Here is a 20973-nt window from a genome sequence, read left to right as displayed (position 1 = left end):
AAAAAAAAAGATTTTATTTATTGGAGAGAGAGGGAAGGAAAGAGGGCAAGCAGGGGGAGGGGCAGAAGGGCAAGCGAGAGGGACAAGCAGACTCCAAGCTGAGTGCAGAGCCTTACCTGGGCTCAGGGGCCTCAGATCATGACCCCAAGATCACAACCTGAGCCGAAATCAAGAGTCAGACGCTAAACAAGCCGCACCAGCCAAGCACCACAAGAATTCCACTTTTCTAGAGGCTGAGTAAGATTCCCTTGAATGGGTATATTTCATTTTGCTTATCCACCCATCCATTGATGGACAGGTGGGCTGTTTCCACCCGTTGTCTACTGTGAATACTGTTGCTGCGAATCAATCTCCTATATGTGACTTTAAGCCAAAGAGTCTGCTGGCTTCAGTAGTAGCCATTTATTTTCCTACAGTGGCCATTAATGCTGCTCCCCCCAAATCTCTAGCTCTTCGCCTTCTGGGGATACGCTAAAATGGCGCCCTCTGGCTCCCCTGTGATTGGTTGGGGTCATGTGACTCGATCCGGCCAATAGCTTGCCAGACACACTTCTTCCAGTTCAGAGACTTTAACTGCCTGTGCGAGCTTCTTTAGCGTTCTTATTGCCGCTGTTTCAGTCAAGATGGTGGCTTCTCTGTCTCCTTGGACCCCAGAATGAGGAGACGCAGAGCTGTCTCCGCGCAGCACTGTGGACTGAATTGTGTCACCCCCTCCCCAAATTCATACACTGAAGCCCTAACCCCAGTGGCTGTATCTGGAGGTGGGGCTTTGGGAAGTAATTAAAGCTAAATGAGGTCACGGGAGTGGTGCGCTGAGCGGGTAGGATTAAAGTCTTCAAAAGGAGAGATGGCGGAGAACTCCTCCCTGGCTCTGCCGCTGCTGCGCACGCGCACCAAGGAAGAAAGGCCTCGTGAGGGTGGAACCAGGAGGCAGCCGCCTGCCGACCCGGAAGAGAGCTCCCGCCGGAGACCCGGCTGCCCGGCACCTTGACTTTGGACGTCCAGCCTCCAGCGCTGAATAAATGCGGGTCTGTCGTGTGAGCCCCCAGCCTGTGGAATTTTGTTATGGGACCCGTGTAGACTACAGTATGTGGTGTGAAAGAGAGTTTAGCGTGGTCGTTACCGGATTGGCGGATTTTAAGATTTTCGGGTCTCCGGCCCCTTAGCAGAGCAGAGACTGTCCTGATCGTACAACCCCTTTGGCTGAAAGGGAAAGAGAAAGGTACAGTGACAGGACGCCTAAGTGGCCGAGTTGGTTAAGTTGGTGCAGCGTCTGCCTTGAGCTCCGGTGGTGATCCCGGGGTCCTGGGATCGACGCCTCCATCGGGCTCCCTGTTTGGTGGGGAGTCTGCTTCCCCCTCTGCCTGCCCCTGACCCTGCTTGTGGGCGCGCGCTCTCTCCCTCTCTCTCGGTCAAATAAAATCTTTTAGAGAAAGACAGAGACAGGTGAAGCTGAAGTCACTCCCTTTACGGAGACCCTCGCAAACCCACGGAGCTGGGGCTTCCTAACGCGGTTCAGATGACGATCAGATGGCAAGGCTTGAAGAAGCTGCCCATACTGCGTAAGGGACACCAATTCATGTATGACGTCAGAATAACTAAGGAAATGTTAAAAAAAGGAAAGAAAGAAAGAAAGAGAGAGAGAGAAAGAAAAGAAAAGAAAAAAGAAAAGAAAAGAGGTTTTATTTTAAGTAATCTCTGTGCTCAAGGTGGAGGTTGAACTCGCGACCCCTGATATCAGGAGTTGGGGCTCCAGGGACTGAGCCAGCCAGGCACCCTGCAAGAGAAACTTTTACAATAATCGTGACAGAAAAATAATAGAAAGATTTTAGCACACAAGTATATACATTTTGCTTTGGGGCCCTTTCCCCTCGATATAGGTTAGGATTTACAGTCTTTGTATCTTTTATCTAATGTCTTAATACTCTGCAGCTTTGTTATTTTCTACATTGACTCACTGCAGGGGCTCCTGGTTGGATCAGTCCTTGAGTGTGCGACAAAAGAAAGTTTGGGATCATGCCCCGCATTGCCATGTCTTTTAGCCCACTTTTCCTGGGGCAGTTCCTTAGTCTTTCTTTTATTTCCTTCAGTCTTTGTCTTTCCCAGCTTTGACCTTTTTGAAGAGCACAGGCCAGCTGTCTGTAGGATGGCCCTCAATCTGGGTTTATCTCTCGTTTCATTGTAATTAGACCCACATAATGCATTTTGGGTATAAATGTCGCAGAAGCATTGGGTCGGACAAATGCTGGAGGTGTTCATTTGATCGCTGGGTTAAGATGACGTCTGGTCGGGTTTTCTGTGGACGATCCCACCTTCGAGAAGTCCTCTGATACACAGTAGGCGGGATGGGGCATGTTCAAGGGTGAGCCCGCAGACCCTCTTTCAGCACTCCGCTCAGTGGCCTTCGTGCGGGGCCTTCACAGAGCCCCTGATACGGCTGAGAAGGCTCTGCGGTGTCCCTGTATCAGCATGTGGTATGCTACCATGATCCCTGGCTTGGTGGTGCCTCCACAGGCCAGCACACAGGTGTCTGTAGGCATTGAATGGATGGAAGTGAGGGGCAGAGGACTGGGGGTGTGGAGGCTCTCTTCCGGGTACAGAAAGTGTCTGCAGTAGGGGAGGCAGCCGTCAGGTGTCTAGCCTGGCCCAACCCTAGTTCAGGTAGAGGGCTCTGCGACTGGGTTGTTACTGGTGATCTGGGTTACTCTTGGAAGGAAGATCCTGGTGGGGGTCCCTGCAACGTAAGGGGGGCATTTCCAGGATTCCTGCCTCACGGAAAGGCAGAAAGAAAGGTGCTCTCCTTTTTTTTTTTTTTTTTTAAGATTTTATTTATTTATTTATTTGACAGAGAGAGAGATCACAAGTAGGCAGAGAGGCAGGCAGAGAGAGAGAGGAGGAAGCAGGCTCCCTGCTGAGCAGAGAGCCCGACGTGGGGCTTGATCCCAGGACCCTGAGATCATGACCTGAGCTGAAGGCAGAGGCCCCAAAGGTGCTCTCCTTCAGGGCACAGCACACTCTGGGCTCGAGGTAGAGTGGAGAGGGGAGAAAAGCAAACATCTGGTTGCTGAATGACTCACCAAAGTTAGGAGGGACCCATCTGTGCAAACGCCAAGAGGCAAGGCTCCTCAGAGCTCATCGGCTGCTAACGCACATGGTCCTGTCAAGGGAAATGCCTAGAAGAGCCTAGAAGAAGAGAAGAGATCTGAAGCCAAAGTTCCAGGTGTGGAGAAGCTGGTCTGAGTGAGGAGCTGGTCAACAAAAAGGATGTTACCATTGACCTTAAACAGAACAGTGGATTCTACGAAAGAGAAAGAGACTCAGGGAAGCAAAAGGCAAAATATTAGGACTACTTGTGAATTGGGAGAAGGTAAAATCTAATTAGATCCAAATGAAAAAAATCTTTAATCAATTATAAATAGAAGAAGTAGACATGAAAGAAGCAAGCTTCTGAAAGGCAAAGTCTCATACTAAAACGGAAGGCCGATTTGCTCAGGAAACTCTTATTTCCTGCCCACTTTGTTTGCTTGGAAAACACAGGAGAGCAGACCATCTGGGGTAATTAATTCTGGGGTAAAAATGTCAGAACCTGGGTAAACAAAGATTAGCGCCAAGATAAAAACAATAAAAGGAACCAGGAACTAAAAGAGAAACCACATTTCAATACATTCAAAGGGATAGGATTCTGGACAAAATTCAGAAGAAGATTCCAGGGACAAACAGATTCTGCCATTGGTTAACTTTTGGAACAAGAGTCCTGGGAAGGACTCTTTCTCTTTCATATTTAAAAGTATCTCAGGTTTTAAATTGATTTCTGTAAAATGTCCACAATCAAGTGGGAAGATTTGTTTTTTTTTTTTTAAGATTTTATTTGTTTATTTATTTGACAGAGAGAGAGAGAGAGAGAGATCACAAGCAGCAGAGAGGCAGAGAGAGGGATGGGGAAGCAGGCTCCCCGCTGAGCAGAGAGCCCCTGAGATCATGACCAGAGCCGAAGGCAGACACCCAACCGACTGAGCCACCAGGCGCCCCAAGTGGGAAGATTTGTAAATAACATTTAAAAACAAAATCAAAACCTCCCCCTTCAAATACTACAACCCAAAGCTATGGGACTGGAAAAGGTTAAGGTAACTGGGCAGAGGTAATTGACCTGCATAGCGATAGAACTTGGCCTTGGCAAGCCGTGCTTTAACGGTCTGTTGCCCTCATGTCCAAAAAGCTTGCAACATAATTGGGAAGCAAGTGTGTAAGTCAGGTCCTCAGGCAGTTTCCCTCGCTTCTCTCAGTGTTAAGGGCACTCCGATGCTTGGCTTCACAAAACCGCTGGGAACAGCATCTCACAAATATCAGAAGAAAGTGTCCCTCTTCTCCGAGAGCTGCAGAAAAGCAGGTTTTATCCCACAACATAAAGCTAGTTCTGATAGGGGTGCCTGGGTGGTTCAGCGGGTTAAAGCCTCTGCCTTCGGCTCAGGTCATGATCCCAGGACCCTGGGATGGAGCCCCGCATCCAGCCCCACATCTGGCTCTCTGCTCAGCAGGGAGCCTGCTTCCCTTCCTTTCTCTCTGCCTGCCTCTCTGTCTACTTGTAATATCTGTCAAATAAATAAATAAAATCTTTAAAACAAAACAAAAAGCTAGTTTTGATAAAGTGGCAGATGGAGAACAAAGCATCTATCTCTGGATCTCCCATCTTTTGTCACCTTCTCGGAAGCGGGGACATGAGCCCTGATGGGGAGCTTCGGCATGGTGGTCTGGGGAGAGGCAGGAAGCGTGAAAGTGGGAGAGGACAGTTTCCATATGACACAGAGAGTAGGAAGAACACTCATCTGGGCCGGTTCAGCCATCTGTTCTGGGTTGAGGGAACCAAGTCTTGGCAAGTATAAGCGACTCTAGCAGGACCTAGACTGGCTGGTGGTCTCTCTCCTTACCGCAAGGGCAGTGGAACCGAAGCTGCTCTTGTGCCTGAGTTGGGACCACACTGTGTGCCAGCTTACACATCAAGTTGGGCCATCAGGTTTAAGCCATTTTCCCATGAGCAATGGGCACCCCTAGAAATTCATGAGCAAGAGGGGTGGTTGTAAGAGCTGACCTCGGACTTGGAAAGACTTGGATCTGAGTCTTGGGCTAGATGTTTCTGAGCAACATTTCCTCTTCTGCCTCATTGTTCAATTCAATGATGGGGTCCTTATTAGAAGGGGACCCTTGGACACAGAGACAGACAGACACACAGATGCAAAGGTGTCATCTGCAAGTCCAGGGACACCTGAAGCTACCAGAAACTAGGAGAGGCACGGAAGTCTCCCCAGCGCCCTGGCAAGGAGCCAAACCTGTGGACACCTTGATCTCAGACTTCTGGCTTCCAGAACTGTGACACAATACATTTCTGTTATGTCAGCCCCCCAGTTCATTGTGGGGTGGCAGCTGTGGGAAATGAGTACAGTGGTCTTGAAAATAACCTAGTAATCACTGTAGCTCCTTATCTGTAAGGTTTGTCCAATCAAGACAGGATCACTAGGCTCGTGTCTCTTCTCCCACCTGCACAGTGGAGAACATTAAGATTCCCAAATAACTTGAGTCTGTTTTGTGAAACGAACAGCCTCGGGGTTCTTCGAACACAACGCAGGTACACGCAGACACGTGAAGCATTACCTGTTTCTTTTCCTTCTGTTAGCCTCTGCTCGCTCACTGTTGGCTCCTCTTTTCATTATTCATTTGTAAGCAAACTTTTAAAATATGAGGATGTTTTAGGTGTTGCAAGTATTTTCTCCCAATGTCACTTACCTTTGTTCACTTTTTTTTTTAAAGATTTTATTTATTATTTATTTGACAGAGAAAGATCACAAGTAGGCAGAGAGGCAGGCAGAGAGAGAGAGGAGGAAGCAGGCTCCCTGCTGAGCAGAGAGCCCGATGTGGGACTCGATCCCAGGACCCTGAGATCATGACCTGAGCCGAAGGCAGCGGCTTAACCCACTGAGCCACCCAGGCGCCCATTGTTCACTTTTTAAACGAGGATTTTCCATAGATGTTTGAGATTTTTATGAAGAGCAAGTGTATTAGCTTTTTCTTTTACAGCTTTTGAATTTCCTGTAGTGCTTAGGAAGGTTTTCTCCATTCCACGATCACGACAGTCCCGCATTTCCCCCAACACTTTTGTAGTTTATTTTCCTGTTTTGGAATCAGACTTCATGTGTTCCCTCCTTAAACACATTAACGGAGTAATGCCACCCCTCTCACTGATGTGGAATGCCACTTTCTTTCTTTCTTTTTTTTTTTCTTTTAAGATTTATTTATTTATTTGTCAGACAGAGATCACAAGTAGTCAGAGAAGCAGGCAGAGAGAAAAGGGGAAGCAGGCTCCCTGCTGAGCCGAGAGCCAGATGTGGGGCTCTATTCCAGGACCTGGGATCATGGCCTGAGCCGAAGGCAGAGGCTTCAACCCACTGAGTCACCCAGGCGCCCCTGTAATGCCACTTTTATAAAAAATTCTTAAAGCAAACAGAGGTCGGTTTCTGGCCTTGGTTCATATTCTGACTTCATGTGCCTTTCTCCAGCAATGGCCACAGAAATGCACCTGGCCATATTCTGTGGGGGCCTGACAGTGGCCACCTGGAGGACTGGAGGACGCATGCGCAGACTGCCCCCTGGGGGCTGCCACCGAGCTCCACTCCGCTGTGATGCAAAGATGCAGGCCTGGTGTGGCTAGATCTTCCAACTTTTCCAGAGATGTATGTGAAACCTGGTTTTCTAGAGTGATGGTGGTGATAGTTTTCAGTTTCGCACACGAACTACATTTGCACGCTGCAAGCAGCTGGTGGGACCCTGGAAGCTTCTGTTCCAGATGCTGAAACGCAGAGTAAGGCCATAGCAGGTCTCAGTGTACACCTCTAACTCTTCTCCCACCACCAGCATTAAGAAGGAAAAGGGGAAGGAAGAGTGGAGATGCAGCAGCTCGGGAGACCTGGGTTCTCTGCAGCCCCTCCCTGGGACAGGCGGGGACGCTGTGCCTCATCTCACCTCTCCCCTGCCTGGGTCCACAATGCGGTTCCTGGTTTGCCTGGCAACCACGAGGCAGCAGGTCAGCAAGAGCGTTGGTAACATGAGTGGAGCTGGGCCTCCCAGACCCTGCCAGGGTGAGTGACAAAGGAGCAGTGCAGAGTGAGGTCCCTGCCAAGGATGGAACAGGATCCCCCCCTCCCCCGGAACAAGCTGGAAGGTGCTGTCACCTCCTTTCTAATAATAATCATGTAGCCTCCCGGTACCACTGTTTAACCAGCAGAGGAAGGGCAGAGGCCTCCAGCTTTCATGTGGGGGATGCGCTCCACTGGTAGCAAGGACAACTAACTCAGCGTTTAGACAAAGCCCTTCCCACATTTTCTCTCCGGTTCTCACAACACCCTGTGAGGCTGGCAGTGTTGCCCCTTCTGTGAGTAGGGGTAGGTACTGCCCCTTACAGAGGAGGGAACTGGCTCAGGGAGTGATCAGAATGGGCTTAAATGGCTCCAGGATACGCAGGAAGAGTGCACGGGGGAATAAAGACCAGATCCCTCTCGTTCCCGTGGTCACCTCTGCAGAACTATTCGTTCCCACGACAGATCCTCCCAGAACATCTCCAGTGGGCTAGGCTTTTGTCTCGGCCATAGGAACACAGCAGGACCCAGATCCAAGGCACTGTCCTTCTCCTTGTCCAGGTCAGCTCTCCTTACCCTGAACCATGACTCAGACTGGCCCTTGCTCTAGTCTCCTCTGGCCAGAGCAGGGACATCTGGCCCATGTTTGCCCTTTGCTCCAGAGTCCCTGGCGACTGGTCACTTCCTGGAATGTACTGACCCGTTCCAGAAAGACATGCTTTGCTATTCTTAAGGCAGAGACAACTGGCAGACTCAGACTGAAACCCTAGCCATGTCTTAATTCTGGCCAACTTTTAAAGTACGCTCCAGGCAGGTCACACCGTTCCCTGCACATGCTGTTCTGAGAGGTGGGACGGCACCTATGGTATTTCTTGAAGCAGGAAATAGAGAGCAGGTGCTGAGGTGGCCACTCCCCAGGGTGTGCTGGGTCAACATCTTCTCTCTTGATTTGTCCTTCATCTCCATCTTTTCCTCTGTGCCCTGTCTTTTCGGATATTGTCTGAAGAGCAGGATTTGGCAGAAGGAATGCGTACTAGAAATAGGGAGGGCACCCCTACCAGCTTCACTGGTAAGACCCCATCAGTTCACATCCTGCAGGCAAACACACTCGGTAGTTGGTAGAACTCTGTCGCCCAGAAAGTTATGCCCAGGGCCAAACCCCCAGTACCTGAGACTCTGACCACATTTGGGGAAAGTGTCTTTGTAAATATAATTTAGGGGAGGCTCTCGAGATGAGATCACCCTCAAATGGGGTGGGCCTTAAACCCAATGACATGGATTTGGTATCCAATGGGTCCATCTAAGAGAAGGAAAAGGAGAACACATATGGAGACCCACAGGAAGATGGGGCAGAGACTGGCCTTGTACAAGCCAAGGATTGCAAGCAGCCATCAGAGAAAGGCCAGAGGCACGGAATGGATTCTCCTTCAGGGCCTCCAGGAGAGGCAGACTCTGCCGACACCCCGATTCTGAACTTCTGGCCCCAGAAGGACGAGAGAGTAAATTCCTGCTGTTCTAGGCTGCCAAGACTGCGGTCCTTTGTCATGGTGGCCCCAGGTCACAGACCTCACCAGGTTTGCCCCTTCAAGCAAGGACTTCCATGGACAATTTGACTGATGGGAAGGTCTACCCTTCGAGCTCCTTTCCCCAGGGAATTTGGTGGTAGTTCCCCAAGGGCCATATGGCGCCCACTCGGCAGGTGCCTGGTCACCAGCAAAAGAGACGTGGGGCCCCCTGTGAGGTGCTGGGCTCTGCTGCTTCTGGAGCTGTGGGATCGAGATCCTCGTCCACATCAGATCTGTCTGCTGCAACCTCAGTCCTTTCTTCCTGCCCCCTCCAAAGGCTACTCTCTAGTTGTTCTTCAGCAATTTCCAGCTCCTCCTCTGTTTGTAAGATGGCCACAGTTTCCCGGGGTAAGTGCGAAGAGTACAGCCCGAGTTTGGCCTTAAAACCAAACATTGCCTCATATGGACTTCGCTGCAGGGACACGTCAAACATCTGATTCCTCGCCATCTGTATGAATCTCAGGCCTTCGGCCCAGCAACGTGAGTGGTTACTCTGCATCCAGGCCCTTACCATGTTCTTGACATCGTGGCTGACTTGCTCCAGGGAGCCTGGGCCCTGGCCAGGGCGCTGTTTACCACAGGCAACCTTTAGGTCTGGCCATACCTTACTGAGCTCATGCACAACCTGGTTTGTGAACTCCACACCACTGCCAGAGTCTAACACGCGAGGTGTACCAAGAATCGTGAAGATGTCCAAGAGGACAATGACCACCTCATGGGCCCGCTTTGCTTTCAATGGCCGTAAAATAATAAACTTGGTTAAGTGGTCCTGGTAATACAAGATAAACTTGAACTCACCGTCAGCATTTGACTGCATGTCCAGGACCTCAACTTGGCACCTGGAGTCAGTGTCCTTCAAAGGCATGGGCTTGGGGGCAAGACCTCTCTTGGGTACCGGGTTCTTCTGGTAGCACTGTTTACAGAGCGTCAGGTACAAGACGATGACTTCTTTGGTGACATTCCCGTACTTTCCTTGTAGCTCCTTGAGCATGCGTGTCCGCCCGCCGTGTCCAATGTTGAGATGTGTATCATGGAGAATGTCAAACAACTCTTCCTTATGCACGTAATACCGAATTCGGTCGCGTTCTCCGTGCGTCGCCTCGATCAGTTTCTCTGTGCCTTGCACAGAGATCACGTCGTATTTTGCCGCACGGCGGTAGTCACGCGAGGATTTCTTCCCCTTTTCCTTAGCTTCTTTGACTTCCTTTATCGTTTGAAAGTACTTTTCTTTGGAAAATACCTTACTGTTGTAACTTTTGCTTTCAACTAACTTGGTCACACTTGCAAGAAACTTTTCTCTCATGTGATGTATCTCCGTTTCCGTGTCACTTGTAGTGGACACATGAGGAGGGTCGTTTCCAGGTTTCTGGGGCATCGTGGACAACTGTAAGAAGGAGCCTAAGACAGGGAGAGAAAAAACAGAGTTAAAATCCCCGATATTCCCTCTGGGAGACTTTCCCTGCCAGTTCCTCATTCTTCATCTGATTTTTGAAGACCACCACAGAAAAGGAAGATCACAGAGGAATAAAGTTACTAAGATATATATAGAAATATGTAGTAATTTTAGACTTTAGGCAAACAGAGTGAATGAAACTATTCGCTCATAAAGTGAAACCTAGTTAACTGGTCTTTATTTATTACATGAGTAGGAGAGAGGATACATGGAAATGCTTCAGGCAGTAGACGGACACTCTCCCTCAGTAACTTTTAAAATAACATAAATAAATGGGAGAATGTTGCTGGAAGGCACCATGATAACTGCAAACTTGAACCTGAAGTTAGCACCAGGAAGGGGCTTTTTTTTTTTTTTTAAAGATTTTATTTATTTATTTGACAGAGATCACAAGTAGGCAGAGAGGCAGGCAGAGAGAGAGGAGGAGGCGGGCTCCCTGCTGAGCAGAGACCCCGATGCGGGGCTCGATCCCAGGACCCTGGGATCATGACCTGAGCCGAAGGCAGAGGCTTTAGCCCACTGAGCCACCCAGGAGCCCCAGGAAGGGGCTTTTTTAGCTTTCCCACAATCAATGTAATCGATTTCTTGGGGCCGAAGAGTCTGTCTGCATTTTAGGAGAATGAAGGAGAAAGTGCTGGGAAATTTTTGAATGACATTTTCCCCTGGTGACGGCACACAGGAGTAGTGAGTGAAGACTGAGTCCTTACCCTGAGGGACCACGTTCTCATAACCGTCCAGCATCGTGTCCATGCAGCAGGCCTTCCCAGAGGCTCTCAAACACTGGCCATATATGGCATATCCTCAGATGTTGCTACCGCTTGAAATGACACCAGCTGGTGCCACAGGGACCATTCTCGGGGCCTGGGCTAAGGAGTGGCTGCAGCAGGACTGGGGGAGACAGTAGAGGGTACCAGGAATGAAGGCACGCCAGCATCAGTGACTCGGAGTGTGATCATGTGACTGTTACAAGGAAGGCAGAAGAAGTAATAAATGGTCTCCTATCCAACCAGAGGAGTCCAGCTTTGTGGGTGAGGAAACAAGTTCTGCCCTCCTGGGAGGTCTGCAGGCTTAGACTAGTTTTGATTCTGCCTGAACTGAGGCCCACATATTTCCAGAACAAAGCAGAAAGTCCAAATGAACTTGGGCATTCCAAGACTGGAGACCCCTTCCAGTACGGGCTTGACGGCTCTGACTAGAGGCGGCAGGGTCTGTCTGTTTCCAGAAATGGAAAAACTCCAACTCTGTGCAGAGAGGTCTGTCAGGGGCTCGTTATGCCAAAAAGAGGTACTCCGGTTGGTACACCCCACCAAGATGGGAGAATTCCTCAGGGAGAGAACTTGAGGGTCAACTGAGACTCCTTAGAACCACTCCGGGTTGTAGGATGGCGATGAGGCCAGGGGAAGAGTTCACGTGATGAAAACAGGAGTAATGGCAATAGGGGGGAAAACAAAATCCATGGGATGCCACCATCGGAGGGAGAGCCGAGAGGCGGGGCAGAACCCTGGAAAGCAGAGAAAGTTGAAAAGGCTTCAAAGCTCTGAGCGACAGTCTTAGTTAAGCTGAGGTCTGGAAGATTCTCCACTAAAAAGGCTTCAAACTCTCGTGTTCAGCATCACTGGCTGACCACAGAACATTCCTGATTCTAAGACTCTGCTGACTGTAAAACCGCTGACTTTCTGATGACTTTTTTTTTGAGGGGGGAAAAAACAGAGGACCTACGTTAAATGAACACATCCAGATTAATATATGTGGAAAACATCCATTTCAGTGTTGAAGAAATAGAATGTTTGCAAATGCTGTTTAAGTGTGAGCTCAAGATCCTCAGTGTAAATGGACATTTTAAAGGCTCAGAGGGGGTACTTGGGTGGCTCAGTTGATGAAGCATCTGACTCTTGGTTTTGAACTCAGGTGGTGATCTCAGGGTCCATCACGTGGGTCTCCGCAGCAGAGTCTGTTTGAGATTCTTTACGTTTGCCCCTCTCCCTGCTCACAAGTGCCCACTATCTCTCAAATAAATCTTTTTTTTAAAATAAAGTCTCTGAGAAGTTCTGCAGTACATAAACCAGTTTGTTTCATCTACTAGTCACACTTATTTATTTATAAGAATTTATTTATTTGACAGGGAGAGCACAGCAGGGGGAGCTGCAGAGGGAGAAGCAGGCTTCCCACTGAGCAGGGAACCCGACGTGGGGCTCTATCCCAGGACCCTGGGATCATAACCAGAGCTGAAGGCAGATGCTTAATGGAGTGAGTCACCCAGGCGCCCCTACCAGTCACATTTAGTCATTTAATCACGTTTAAAAGGAATATGTTATCATCCCACAGCCAAAGGTCCTCAGAAGAGACCACGAGATATTCAGCAGGATCCAGGAAAGCACTTTCCAGACTCGTCCCTGAAACCAGCAGCTCTAATTGAGTGGCTGCCCTGGCTGCTATTTGAGGCCCTTCAGGGGACTGCAAGGGAAGCAAAAGCTTCAAATTCATCCTATAAAAGAGTGAAGACAGGTTGGAAGTAATTTATAGCAAAAAGATTCAAAATTTCAGCCTTTAATCTGAGATACGGTCCTCACAATATGCTAGGAAACGCTACAGTTTGCTAACGGGCCTATTTTGGTTAGTCCATCAGTGTTTGTTTTTTGAGAAATGAGAACGATTTCTCTATAGGTACAGATGGGATTTCATAGAGGAATCTTGGCTGCCCTTCTTGGAAAAGGGGATGATCTGGCCATCCTGGGAACTTGGCTGCCTGGCAACAACTGGCCGCAGGTCGGGTTAGAAGAGCCCGCACTCTCCTGCTTCCCAGCGTCTCTAAGCGCTCTACAAACGTGTCCAACTTATCTGCCCCTCCCTGCGGTCGTCTCGGTTTTCAGCACCTGTTCCACAGCAGCAGGAAAGAACCGTGTCGAGCTTCCTGACGCGGTCTGTGACGGCGGGGTAACTACGGATACATGACCTTGGTTAGGGAAAGCTGGAGCCATCTCCCGTCCTCACCCACCTGTGAGTCTTTGCTTCGGCGTCCCAGACCTGGAAGGCCCTTTCGTTGGTCTTGTGAACTCAGCCGCCTTCCTGATGGGTCCAGCGACTCCAGCCGATTGCCACCTCTCCGTCCTCTGGACAGCCCGGTCTCTGGAGCACTTGATCTTGTGTTCGTCGTCGACTGGTTCGGGCGTACACAACCTCGCAGGTAGGTGCTGATCCCTCTACCGGGCGGTATTGCCTCAGACGGCCAAGGATCCGGCGAGACAAAAGATGCTCAGAGGACCATAGGCAGACGCTTCCCGTGCAGGTGCAAGGGCGAGGCCGGCAAGGGGAGGGCTGAGGGGTGTGTCCCTGCCCGGGGCGGAGTTACTGGGCTTCAGCTCCCTCAGCCACAACAAGGGGACGTACTGGTTTCCTGATGCAGACGCGGGGATAACGCAGGTGAAGCACTTAGCAGAGCCTCCCCGCATCCCCCGACAGACGTCCCGCCCGCTCCTGGAGACCCGCTGCGGGCGCCACCTCCCCTGCGTGCGTGGCCTTCCTCCCTGTACTCCCTCCCGGCTTGGCCCCCTCCGCCCCGCCTCCCAGGCTCGTCTGCACCCCTCCCCGCCCCGCCCACCGATCGCTGCCCCCGACTCCTGCGAGGACCGCGAGTTCGGGGATGAACAAATGAGCGAGGCCGAGAGACGCGGGGAGGATCAACGGCCGCCAAACCCAGGCCGGAGGCCTGGGCTGTGAGGGGGATGCGCTGGGGGTCGCGGCGTCGGGGGCCCGTCCTCCCCTCCCCCGCCACCGCCCGCACCGGAAGCTGCTCCGTGCCGGCCGGAAGACCCGCCCCCGCCGGGCATCTTTTTAACTTCCCGGAGGGACGGGGTCCCGCTAGGGGTTTTCGCCGCCTGTCGTTCCGCGGTCCCTGGGGCTGGGGGTACCTGCGGCCGGCCCACGCGTGACCTTGGCAGTGGGAGCCGCTGACCCCGTCCCTCGCGCTGTTGCAAAGCCCGTGGTCTGGAAGTGAGGAAAGTGAGCTGCATCCCTCATTCTGCATCTAGAAGCTTCATGGGAAAGGAGCGAGGCCGGAGGCGCGAGGGCTGTCCCTTGCGGGAGCCTCTTCACGGAGCCCCGGGAACCAACGTTTCAGAGGAACGTTTACTTCGAACTGCAACGTAAGCATTTGCACTTTGAGGTTTTGGCGCGACTGGCACCAGTGCCCGCGAGATTACGGTAAAAGATGAGCACAGCTGGGGGCAGTGGCTCCTCACTTGTACTCAAGCCCCAGCACGTGGGCAGTGTCACTTACATGCAGCACGCCACAAGCACACCTACATAGTCGTCGCCCAGCAGCAGGGAGATAGCAGGTTTGGCCGTAGCCCACAGGTCTCTTTATCTGAGCTTTCCTCAGTGAGCCATGATGCCCCCCCAATTACCGCCTGCTCTAATAAGGGAGACACCCCCACTATGTTAGCCGAATCTCATTACTCTCGGTGACTAAAAAGAGTTGGTGCTCAAATGGGAAAACCCCCTCTATCTAGATAGTATTTTTCTTTAGCACAGTCCAGGCCCAGGATGGGGGAACCTGCCTCCAGTAGCAAATGCCACCTGACTTCCCGGAAAACCCACCGGCTGGCAGGGGGGTGTTATCCCCAAGCTCCACACAGAAAGCAAAGGCTCTTCATTTTAACAGTTTTTATTTCAAGTCACAAAGAAGACTACTCCTGCATCTTCTCAATTGTTTCTTCCTTGTATTTGCCCTTTTCCTTTCCTACTTGGCGAGATTTGGCTTTCCGTTCCAGGATCTTTTTGCGGTCTTTGTCCAGTTTTAGTCTAGTGATAACCACCTGCAGAGCAACAAAACACTTCTAGAGTTACCAGCTTCACAAGCTAATCAAGTCATACACATTGTTGTTTTTACCGTAACTTGAGAATCAAGTTGGAGTATAAATGTAGTTTCACAAAACCAGAGTCTAGATTCTTCTTGAGACAAATCTAATAGTTAAAGGTCTCCAGGTGATGGTAAATTTAGGTCTTATGAAGGAAGGCAAGGAACAGGGGCAAAGAGCACTGAACCAGGTTTGGGAACACAGCAAAACCACCAAAAAGAAATCTCTGCCATCACAGAGCCTGTACTTTGGTATGGGGAGTGAGAAAACAAAAGACGTGGATACATGTCAGACTCTGATATACAGAAAAACAGGCAATATGGGGGAGACTAAGGACTGCTGGTGAGCAGGGGCTAAATCCTATAGGGTGATCAAATAAGGCCCTACAGTTAGGCTACACTCAGACACCTGAAACCTTGAGCACATTATGGTGAGAGACATCAGAGAGACCAATACTGTATGATGGCAGGGATAGGTACTATTGTAAAAAGTCAAACTTGTGACAAGATTAAAATGGTCAGCCAGGGATGGCAGACAGGACACATGTTAAGGTATAAACTTACAAACTGGGGCGCCTGGGTGGCTCAGTGGGTAAAGCCTCTGCCTTCGGCGCAGGTTGTGATCTCAGGGTCCTGGGATCGAGCAACGCATTGGGCTCTCTGCTCAGTGGGGAGCCTGCTTCCCCCGCCTCCCGCCTCCCTCTCTGCCTACTTGTGATCTCACTTTGTGTGTCAAATAAATAAATAATCTTAAAAAAACAAAACAAACAAACAAAAAAAAAACAAAAAAAAAACCTTACAGACTTTTAAGTCCTACAGATATGATCAGCAGTAGTGATATATACACAATATTGCATCATAATCACTAATCTTGCTGAAAGACTACAACTTTGTTACTCCCACTACTAAAATGAGCAACTGGGAGGACAAAGCTGCTGTATTGGTGGCAAACCGTGGACAGAATCATAAGTCTGAACACATTAGGTTTGATGTTACCCATCAGAAATTCAAGCTAAAATGCAAAACAGCCAACTGGGTGTTGAGGTCCGGGCCAGAGTCCTCTGCCTTTAGAGGTCTGAAGTCCTTAGACTGAAATAAAGAGATGAAGACAATCACAGAGCCACAGTGAAGGAAACTTACATCCTACACTGTGCTACCTGGAAAAGACCAAGAAGCTATCACTGGGCTGGTGACCTGGATAGTAGCCGATCTACTGGTGGGACAGACACAGGACTGGTGAAGGCCAGAGAACAGCAAAGTCCTTGCTCTCAAGAGACACATACTAAAGGAATTAGAGGGAAGCATCACCACGCTGGTAATCCACTAGGGGTAGTGAAGAGAGGCAAAGAAAACACAGGGAAACACTAATAGTGAATTCCAAGTCAAAGAGATGCAGGAGTATTGCCACACCAATCCTTCCAACTTTCCTGTAGTTTGGAAACAGATTTATGGCAGCATCATAAGATCTTTTAAAAACCAGAAGCGAGAAATTACAATATCCGAGAATTCACATCCAAGTTCCAGACAGGTACCTGCATGGGAAACAGACCAGATTTTCTATGCTGGCTCAGACACTACCACTATCCAGGAGATCTTAGCTTGTGGGCTTCGTTTTTTCCCCCCATTTGTAAATGGTTTAATACTTTACAGGGTTGTAGAACTGACATCCTGTTTACCTGGCGTTACTTACTTTTTAAGATTTATTTATTTATTTTAGAGGGAGTGGGGAGAGAGGGAGCAGGAGTGAGACAGTGCATTAGTGGGAGGGGCACAGGGACAGGGAATCTCAAGCAAGCTCTACGCTGAGTGGAGAGCCCCACTTGGGGGCCTCAATCCCAGGACACTGAGGTCACAACCTGAGCCAAAACCAAAAAGTTGGGACACTTAACTGACTGAATCCCCCAGGTGCCCCTGCTTACTCAGCTTTAATACTGAGAATGAACAGGGCATCAGCTCCATTTAATAGAAAAATTACCCTATTTCCTAGATTTTAAGATTTGTTCACCATAGCTTTTGAGGAGAAGATACATTAAATATACATCATGACCGATCAAGATGCCTTGATCTCATAAAAAATTTCAGCCTGATTTCTAGAACTCCATTCAAATACTGTGTTGGCTTTTAAGACTGGTTTCTAGAACCTCTAAAATCAAGGATTCTAGTTCTCTAGGAGGGCCCAGCGAACAAGCAACCACATTTGCCAACACCTCCTGTAAATTCCTTCTCTTCTCTCAGGCACTCTCAGAAACACCTACCTTGCTAGGGTGAATGCCCACATGGACAGTTGTGCCATTCGCCTTCTCTCGCTGCACTCGTTCAATGTAGATGACGTATTTCTTCCTGTAGACCTGGACGACCTTGCCAATCTGCTGACCTTTGTAGTGTCCTCGCACAACCTAAATGTTATGTTCAAAAATAACAGAAATATTAAGATTAACCTTTGGGCGCCATCTGGGTGGTTCAGTTGGTTAAGCCTCTGCCTTTGGCCCAGGTCATGATCTCAGGGTCCTGGGATCGAGCCCCACATCAGGCTCTCCGCTCAGCTCCCTGCTCCTCCTGTCCCCTGACCTGCCTCTCTGCCTACTTGTGAACTCTGTCAAATAAATAAACAAAATCTTAAAAAAAAAAAATCAACCTTGGGATCTAGGAAAGCTACAGATCATGGAAACGTCACTGACTCGAACAGATCTGTGAGACCTTTCAATTTTCAAAGACAGGACGGCTAGCGGAAACGTGCCAATAATTCTCTCTGGCTTGAAGCTGCAAATAAACCATGTCCCCATATAAATCCAGTGATGGACAGCACATCCATCAACTGGTGGTCCACAAGCAGCCGCGAGCTTGGTGAAAGGTTAAAACACGACCCCACTTTGGCTTTAGTAGCAGGTGGACAACAAGGAACTTTACTCCCCATCGAAGGAGGCAAGAGGCCACAAGACTAAATTTACAACCCATTAACGTGTCCAACCCAGTGTCAGGGCAGGCAGCAGCAAGGATGTGTGGGAACCAATTCTTTCCCAAAGTCCAGTTTCCCACCCCCGAGTCCCAGTGATGCTCAGTCATTCTGGAAGCAACCCAAAGTGCTTCTGCACAGATGTTTCTTTCCAGCTGCAGATTTTCTCACATTAAGAGACCTTGAGGGGTGCCTGAGTGGCTCAGTGGGTTAAGGCCTCTGCTTTTGGCTTGGGTCATGATCCCGGTGTCCTGGATGGAGGCCAGTATTGGGCTCTCCGCTGAGCAGGGAACCTGCTTCCCCCTCTCTGCCTACTTGTGATCTCTGTCCATCAAATAAATAAATAAGATCTTTAAAAAATAATCTTGAAAGCCAAGACCACGTCCTGAAAGCACCGACAAATCCCGCACTAGTACAGTGGCAACCAACGGCGGGTGTCAACCCACATGGCCATCTGGAGACTGGCCTTTTACCTAAACGCCCGCTAACCCCATCAATACTGGCGACAGGCACACGCTGCTCTAGAGCCGGGCCTCGATCCTGTCATCCCCAGCTGCAGGTTACAGCTAAGCAAACACAGAAATTTTCACTTGAATCGACCTGACAAGGTGTCCACCGGCAAACATAAAACCACCACGTAAAACTACGGTCCAGGGAGGGCTCCCCTATCTGGGCTTTAACTCGGACAGAGCCCGAACTGGTCCTCAGACGCATCTCTGCTGACCAACCGCACCGAGAAAAAGCGCCTCACAAAGTAGTGCGTTGGTTCGGAACCACCTCACTTCTTCCGGTTACCTGGCCCAGATTCTGGTGCTTGGGACGACTGACACGGTTTCCCGTTGGACTTTACGGCTCCCTCCTGCCCTCCTGCTCCGGGAACCGCGTCTCAGGCGCATCGCGGCCCGAGCGCAATCCCTCTCCCGGGCCCGGCGTGCGGGCTCCGCCGAGACCCCCGCGCGCTCCAGACCTGCACTTCGTCATCCTTCCGGATGGGCATGGACCGCACGTTGTACTTCTGCCTCAGCTCCTTGGAAAGAGGGGAGGACATGATCTTCCTGCGAATGTGGGACGGCGCATTGAAGTGCCGCTTCCGGTTCTTGCTCCGGTCGGAAGTCACGAAGGGATTGAACTTCATCTCGGCTGAAGAGGAAAGTCAGAAGCCGCGTCAGCCCTTAAGGGACCACGGTCGAGTCCACTTTCCACACCGGTAACGGTACCACTGCCAGCTGGGCAGGTCAGAAAGCCCCGGGAACGATCCTAGTCTACCGCGGGATTTTCTGTATTTGTTGATGGGATAAAGAATTCCCGAGAGCCCGGGGTCTCCGTCCCTTAGGCATCCGCCTTCGGCTCAGGTCATATCCCAGGGTCCTGGGATGGAGGCCCGCGGACCGCTCCCTGCTCAGCGGGGAGTCTGCTTCTCCCTCTGCGTGTGCTAATAAATAAAGTCTAAAATAGTAACGATAGTAATTCCCCATCAGTAACACACCTGCTTCAGCTCACACCCTCCAACTCCTGCATCACCGGGTAGTCAAGACGGGACTCGCACCCCTGATGCGTGAAGGCAACGGAGACCCACAACTCACTCCCTTAACATCACACTCTGCAGAGACCGACCACCGTCCACCCACTACAGACCCGGGCGCGAGCGCGTTTAGCTCCCCACAAAACCCATCGGCTCCTCCGTCCCCAAGCCTGGGCAGGACTGCGCATCTCGGGTCCAAAAAGCCTTCCCCTGGGCGAGCGCGGCCTGCCAAGTTCCCTGGCTTTACCAGGTAACTATTTCCAGACCATCTCTAAGGAACTACACTTAGTAGACTTGTCTCCATCCCCAGAGAACGCTTCCCCTCCAGGAGCCGATATGCGGGGTTCCCAAACCCCCCTCTCCTCCGCCATTCCCAAGCTCGGCGGCCCTCAGGCTTGCGGGAATACAGATGGAGGCCATCCCGGCCCCTTTCCCTGGGTGCTATTCATCCGCCGGGAGAGTATCGGACCCCCGGGGTCAAAAGACATCGCGCCCGCCAACGGATGGCCGTGGATTTTCTCGCGCTTGCATGGCCAAAACTCACCCACAGGAGCCTCAGCGATGGCCGCAGAAGGGAAGAGATCCACACGTTACTTCCGGTCCTGTAAGTTGCCGAGAGATCTCGCGAGACCGATCATCTTTTGGCGCGAGAGAGGCGCGGGGTTTGAACGGGAGAAGGAAACTGGGAAAGAAACTGATGACTAGTGCACTCCGGCGGCTTGGAGGGGAACTGCAGGAAACGGCAAAACCGCCTTCTCCAGGACCTGGTGCCTCCCTTGGGAAGTCTGGGTTCTGCAGGTGGGTGCTCCGGAAAGGGTCGTTCCTGGGCGGGTGGTGGCGGGGGCTGCTCAGGGTGTGGCTGTTCCGGTGCGTGGTGAAGAAGCCGGCGCCTCCTTCGCCGGGAAAGAGCAGGTTTTACTAGCGGCCGCCAGGTGGCGCTGGGCCTGCGTCCGCCCGTCACACCGGTTCCGCGCGTGCGCGGGTCTTTGGAAGCGCTCCACCGCCCCGCCCCGCAGCGGCCGCCAGCCTTGCGGGGGCAGGGACGCGAGATCGTCCCCGCCCCGCGCCAGGAGGTCTGCACCTGCGTGTCTAACGAGCTCGCGAGTGATGCCCCGGGTCCGGATCCGAGACCACACTTGGAGGGAGGCCTTTGCAAGCAGAGAGCTGCGTCCCTTTCCGATCGTTACTGCCCGCTGCCTTGCGGTCCGGGGTCTGATGGAAGCGGGGGCGCGGGCCGGGGTCGCCCGCAAACGGACGCGGGGGCAGGCTGCGGGGCAGGGCGGGGAGTGCGGGAGGGCGGTGAGCTCCCGCGGCTTGCCTGGCCGCGCACCTGGTGGGGGATCCGTTTCTGTCGGATAAATAATGCCTTGTCCTTGACGGAGTGATGCGGGATCCTGGACGGAGTGATGCGGGATCCTGGAGGCAAAGACACGCACGTCGTTGTAATTCATAAGACTGAGGCAGAGAGAGAATCTTATGCAGGCTCCATGCTGAGCCCATT

At 51.1% G+C, this 20973-nt stretch overlaps 2 protein-coding genes across 2 annotated transcripts; both read right to left on the bottom strand.

Annotated features, from left to right (window-relative positions):
• Positions 1–5945: 5945 nt before the first annotated feature.
• On the bottom strand, positions 5946–11113 carry KRBA2 (KRAB-A domain containing 2). Its single transcript, XM_059150558.1, is given in 5 exon segments — positions 5946–10087; positions 10850–10930; positions 10933–10995; positions 10998–11035; positions 11037–11113. Coding segments are annotated over 5 exon segments (1500 nt in total). The 5' UTR covers positions 11099–11113; the 3' UTR covers positions 5946–8831.
• A 3676-nt stretch (positions 11114–14789) lies between these two features.
• Positions 14790–20159, bottom strand: RPL26 (ribosomal protein L26). Its single transcript, XM_059150566.1, has 4 exons — positions 20017–20159; positions 18918–19090; positions 17253–17393; positions 14790–14956 (listed from the first exon to the last, which is right to left on the bottom strand). Exons 2-4 carry the CDS (start codon positions 19083–19085, stop codon positions 14828–14830), a joined length of 438 nt encoding a protein of 145 aa, XP_059006549.1. The 5' UTR covers positions 19086–19090; positions 20017–20159; the 3' UTR covers positions 14790–14827.
• Between the last annotated feature and the right edge of the window lie 814 nt (positions 20160–20973).

Source organism: Mustela lutreola, chromosome 15 (genome assembly GCF_030435805.1).
Source record: "Mustela lutreola isolate mMusLut2 chromosome 15, mMusLut2.pri, whole genome shotgun sequence".
In the NCBI taxonomy this organism is placed as follows: domain Eukaryota; kingdom Metazoa; phylum Chordata; class Mammalia; order Carnivora; family Mustelidae; genus Mustela; species Mustela lutreola.
This window is presented reverse-complemented; position numbering and strand designations above follow the sequence as displayed.